The 5,688-nt window shown below is 50.7% G+C and overlaps 1 protein-coding gene across 1 annotated transcript in view; it reads left to right on the top strand.

Annotated features, from left to right (window-relative positions):
• LOC146352677 (antiviral innate immune response receptor RIG-I-like) overlaps positions 1-5,688 on the top strand; it is a 32,989-nt gene continuing 27,301 nt past the window's right edge. Inside the window, exons 1-4 of the mRNA XM_084829675.1 lie at positions 1-234; positions 1,697-1,781; positions 2,582-2,724; positions 3,701-3,864. Of these exons, the coding sequence (XP_084685801.1) occupies positions 74-234; positions 1,697-1,781; positions 2,582-2,724; positions 3,701-3,864 (553 nt within the window). The 5' untranslated portion in view covers positions 1-73. The remainder of the gene's footprint in view (positions 235-1,696; positions 1,782-2,581; positions 2,725-3,700; positions 3,865-5,688) is intronic.

Below are 5,688 nucleotides of genomic sequence, written 5' to 3'. Positions count from 1 at the left end.
CTGCCCGGCGGCCTTGTTTGCTGTGAGAGGACTTCTGCAGAGGACCAACAGTGCCGGCTGAGAAGAAGTTGCAATGACGGCGGATGAGAAGGAGAACCTGCGGCGCTGCAGGCATCATATCGTGAAGACCCTGAATCCCGCCTATCTGCTGAGCTACATGAAGGACTGGCTCCCCGATGGTGAGCGCAGCCACGCAGTGCTTTCTGGCCAGGCAGCCCAGTCTGCTCTCGATTGGTCTGCCTTTTCCGATGGACTTGCTAGATAGCAGCGGGGTGGGGGCAGCGATTATGCTTGGAAGCGGGGGATTGTTTTTATCCGACAGTCCTGTAGCCCAGGATGCTTGCAGCCAGTGGAGGCCGGTGGCTCCGATTTCGGTGGGGCTGTGAACCCATTCTGGGTGGGTTTCAGTCAGAACTCTAAAGGAGTTATCCAAACGGCTGAACCTATTTTGGGGATAGGGTGCAGCACCTTGGATACTGCCTTTAGAGTTCTGGCTGAAGCCCAGAATGGATTGACTGCCCCACTGAATTTGGAGTCACCAGCTTCCACAGTTTGCAGCCATTGTGAGTACACACGTGAATATTCTAATTTAACTCCTCATTTATATCACACACACACACACACACACACACACACAGGGGCCGCGGTGGCTTAGTGGTTAAGACGCTGAACTGCAGACTGGAGGGTCGGCAGGACAGCAGCTCGAGACCCGAGTGCCGCACGACAGAGTGAGCTCCCGTCTTCAGTCCCAGCTCCTGCCAACCTAGCAGTTCGAAAGCAAGAAATTGCAAGTAGATAAATAGGCACCGCTTCGGCGGGAAAGGTAACAGCGTTCCGTGCACCTCGGTGTTCAGTCATGCCAGCCACATGACCACGGTAGCGTCTTCGGACAGCGAAGTGAGATGAGCACCACACCCTAGACTCGGACACGACTGATTGGGGACACCTTTACCTTTTACCACACACACACACACACCAAGGGGTCATTTGTTAAAACAACAACAATGTATTTTCTGAACGAGCGTGAATACTCATTGGTTGCTGAAAGAATTAAAACATTGCAGCATTTTATTATGGGTAAATGGAGAAGAAGACGCATTGTGTTCACTGGAGTTCTTTCCCAGGTAGATGAAGCAGCCAGGGAGTAAGAGCTGGTGGTTGTTGGATGGAACGGTGTTTCTGTGTGATGTGGAAAAATGCGGATGCGGCTTGGTGGCCTTATTCACAGTTCTCATAGCAAATATGACAAATGATTCCTAGGGGCATCCACAATAGCTACTTAGTCCAGAATAGCTTTCCTTCCTTCACTTAGTTCAGAGGTCTCCAAGCTTTTTGGGTCCATGGGCACATTTGGCATTTTGAAAAAGTGCCCTGGGCACCACCACAAATTAGCTGCTGTGGGAGGGGGGAGAGCCCCTCACAAAACTGTCGGGAACACACACCCCTTCTCTGTGTTTGTGTGTGCGCATGAACGTGCACCCTGTGTGTGTGTTGGTGCTGTGCCTACCTGGCCTTTCACATCCACTTTGTTTCCCTGTGAAAGAGGCAGTCGTTTTCTGCCTCCTGTGTTGATATTGAGAATTTCAGAGCAATGTCTCTGGGTGCTGGGCTTCAGTGCTTACCTTAACTGTAAGGAGGTGGCCAAGGGGTGTGTTAACTCTTTCTTTGACCATTTCCCCCTGTTCTGTCCTTGCAGCCTCTCCGGCTGCTTGAGCTTCGTGGAAAGCTTCCTCGAGGTCGTAGCCAGGACTTCCTCCTTTGGGGCTTCCCTTTGCTGCTTGGTTTCGCTTTGTTGTTATTACAAGTCCTTTTAACAAAAAGAACTCCTTGCTCAGCTTTCATGCCCTCAGTAGGCAGTCCCACTGGAAAGCCCCAAGGGAAGAAGCCCTGCTTAAGTCCTCGAGGGAGCTTTCCATGAAGCTCAAGGAGCCGGAGAGGCTGCGAGGACAGAACGGGGGGGAAAAGGTGAAAGAAAGAGTGCACACGCCCCTTGGCCACCTCTTTACAGTTAAGGGGAGCACTTAAGAAAGAGTGTCCAAACCACCACCACTCCTCAGCCACCTCCTTACAGTAGCAAAAGCACAAACCCCGAACCCTGATAAATTCTCCGAAATTCTCAACCCGTCACACAATTTTTGGGTGCAATTTCACACACACACACACACACACACACACACGCACCTGCCAACAAATGGTCGAAAATAAGTGGATCTAAAAATCTGTCACAGTGCTAATGTGTGTGCATGTTACTCACTCTAGCTTCTCTCTCTATTTCTCTCTGGCTTCTCTTTCATTCCTTCAGGCTCCTTTCTCTCTCTCTCTGGCTCGTCTTCTCCTCCCCCCTCTCAAGCCCCTCTTTCCTTTTCTCTCTCTCTCTCTGGTTCCTCTTTCTCTCTCTCTCCCTCTTTCCCCATCTCGGTGCAAGTGAATTGAGCAATTTCTCTCTTCATTTGCATGGAGCAAGAAAAAGTCCACTTGCAAAAAATTTGCTAAAGTGGGGTAAAGATCACCCACCAAGGGCCCTGCTGACCCAAGGGTCCTTGGTGGGTGGACTTTGTCCTCTCCTCCATCCATTTTTCAGGAGGGAGCATTTTCCGTCCCTACTGGCGAGGTTGCCCTGGGACTGCAGACTCCGGCTTCATCTGTTGGCTGGAGAACCAAGGGCCACTTCTTGCCTCCTGGGAAGAACATCATCACAGGGGGGAAGCCAACCTGGTCCTATACGTTGGCCAGAGAGGGAGGAGCTGCAGGGAGCTCGCTCTGCCCCTCCCTGCTATAAAGAACACACAGCTTTCGGTCAACTTTGGAAGGCTTATAGCTTGGGGGAACCACTCAGGGGAGCCACAAGGGAGCAGAGGGCCTGGGTTGTAGCTTTTAAAAATTGTTGGTGGGTGGTGGGCTTTGAGCTTTAAAACCCTATATGACCTGTAATTGACCTTTAAAACCCTATATGGTTCTGGCCCAGTCTATCTTAAGGAGCGCCTCCAACAACACCAGGGACACTGCTCAACGAGATCAGCCTCAGAAGGCCTTCTGTCTGTCCCATGAGCCAGGACAGCTAGGCTGGTGAGGACTAGGGAGAGGGCCTTTTCTGTGGTGGCCCCCACTCTGTGGAATTCCCTCCCTAGTGACCTCCGCCATGCCCCGTCTTTGATGACCTTCCACCAGGCTTTGAAAACCTGGCTGTTCAGGGGGGCATTTGGGGTGGGTTAGGTGTTTTGTTTTTTAGAGGAATGTTGTTTTGTTCAGTTGATTATGTAAATTTGTTGTATTTCGTGTTGTTATTTGTATTGTATGCCACCTCGAGTGGCTAAGTAGCTGACCAAATGGGCAGCTAATAAATCTAATAACTAAATAAATATAGAAGCCAATGGACGAATTGCTTCATTGGCTTCAACAGGGACAGAAAAAGCCCCCTGCCCAAAGTTGGCTGGAGGGAAGGTGAAGGTCACCCCGCCCCCACCAATGACTCTGTTGCTGCAAGGATCTTTGGTGGGAGTGCCTGTGGGCATCCCACTGGAGACCCCTGAATTAGTCCCTGTGGAAAGGTGTGATGATGTTGCTCCCAACAAGTTGCATGTGATGCCTGATTTGTGGTTTCTTTTCTATTCTGTGACTGGGATTGAAGAGCTCGCTTGTCTGCCCGGGGTGGAGTGGCAAAGCCCCTTGATCTGCCTTGTGTTTTCCACACAGTTTTTAGGTCCTGCCAATGGGAGCAGAGCTTTGAGGTGGAGGAGGCTCAGCAGATGCAAGAGGTTTCCCAGAGCCTGGAGAAATGGGGTGGGACGGATTTCTTTGGCTCTCTTGGAGCTGCAGAGACGGGAGAGGGCTCCGCAAGCTTTCCAGCTGAGCCCCGCCCCCGCAGTTGGTGGCTGAGGGGAGGAGCAACTGGAAAAAAAAGGGGGAGGAGAGGGATGTGTGCACGTAGTCTCTCTTTGGCTCTTTATTGGTGTGTTAAAATTAATGCAGTTCCATTGGTAGAGGCGTTCAGAGCACCGTCTGGTCTAGTTCTGTTGGATGAGTTTCAGTTACTGAGGCCTGAGGATGCAGACAAGGTGCTTGGCCAAGTCCGATCGACTACTTGTGTGCTTGACCCTTGCCCTTCATGGCTTATTAAATCAAACGAGGGGATGTCCAGCTGGGTCCAGGAGGTTGTAAATTCCTCCTTGAGAGAGGGAGTGGTGCCGACCTCTTTAAAAGAGGCGGTAATCAGACCACTCCTGAAAAAGCCTATTCTGGATCTGGAGGATGTTAACAATTATAGGCCAGTGGCCAACAACCCCTTCCTGGGCAAGGTGCTCGAACGGGTGGTTGTAGGACAACTCCAGGCACTCTTGAATGAAATGGATTATCTAGATCCATTTCAATCGGGCTTCAGGTCTGGTTTTGGAATGGAAACTGCCTTCGTCGCCCTGTGGGATGATCTCTGGCGGGAGAGGGACAGGGGGAGTGCGACCCTGTTGATTCTCCTGGACCTCTCAGCGGCTTTCGATACCATTGACCATGGTATCCTTCTGGATAGGTTGTCTGGGTTGGCAGTTGGGGCACTGCACTGCAATAGCTCTGCTCCTACTTGGGTGGCCGATTCCAGAAGGTGGTGCTCGGGGATTATTGCTCTGTGCCATGGCAATTGTGCCATGGGGTTCCACAGGGCTCTGTTTTATCCCCCATACTGTTTAACATCTACATGAAACCGCTGGGGGAGGTTATCCAGAGGGGTGGGCTGAGGTGCCATCAATATGCGGATGACACCCAGCTCTACCCCTCTTTTTCATCAAAACCAGGTGAGGCAGTGGCTGTTCTGAATCAGGGCTTGGGCATGGTAATGGACTGGATGAGGGCCAATAAACTGAAACTCAATCCACACATGATGGAGGTACTGTTAGTGGGTGGTTCATCTGCCCAGCTAGGTGATATTCAACCTGTTCTGGAGGGGGTTGCCCTCCCCCTAAAGGATCACGTTCGTAGTTTGGGAGTGCTCTTGGGTCCAGAACTGTCACTTGAGGCACAGGTGAACTCAGTGGCACGGAGCACTTTTTATCAGCTTAGGCTGGTATACCAGCTACGCCCTTATCTGGACAGAGATAGCCTAGCTACAGTTATCCATGCTCTGATAACTTCTCATCTGGATTACTGCAATGCGTTACATGTGGGGCTGCCTTTGAAAACAGTCTGGAAACTTCAGCTGGTCCAAAGTAGGGCAGCAAGACTGTTAACAGGGACTGGCCAATGAGCTCATATTATGCCTATACATTTCCACCTGCACTGGCTGCCAGTCCATTTCTGGGCCTGATTCAAAGTGCTTGGGGCCAGGTTATCTGAAGGATCGCCTCCTTCCATATGTGCTTGCCCGGACCTTAAGATCATCTTCAGAGGCCCTTCTCCATGAGCCTCTGCCAAAGGAAGTGAGGCGGGTGGCTACTAGGAGGAGGGCTTTCTCTGCTGTGGCACCCCGGCTGTGGAATGAGCTCCCTAGTGAGGTTTGCCTGGCACCTACATTGTATTCTTTCCGGCGCCAGGTGAAGACCTTTTTATTTTCCCAGGCATTTTAACATTTTAGCTCTTTAGACTTTTAGCTTTGCTGTTTTCAATCTGTATTTTAAACTCCTGTACTGCTGTTAGGTTTTATTCTGGTTTTATTCTGGTTGTATTGTTTACTGTGCTTTTAATGTTTTATATATTTTGTAT

Source organism: Heloderma suspectum, chromosome 2 (genome assembly GCF_057233095.1).
Source record: "Heloderma suspectum isolate Gila_16-S chromosome 2, 16-S_ref, whole genome shotgun sequence".
In the NCBI taxonomy this organism is placed as follows: domain Eukaryota; kingdom Metazoa; phylum Chordata; class Lepidosauria; order Squamata; family Helodermatidae; genus Heloderma; species Heloderma suspectum.
The sequence above is the reverse complement of the archived record's forward strand: the minus strand, read 5'-3'. Positions and strand labels throughout refer to the sequence as shown.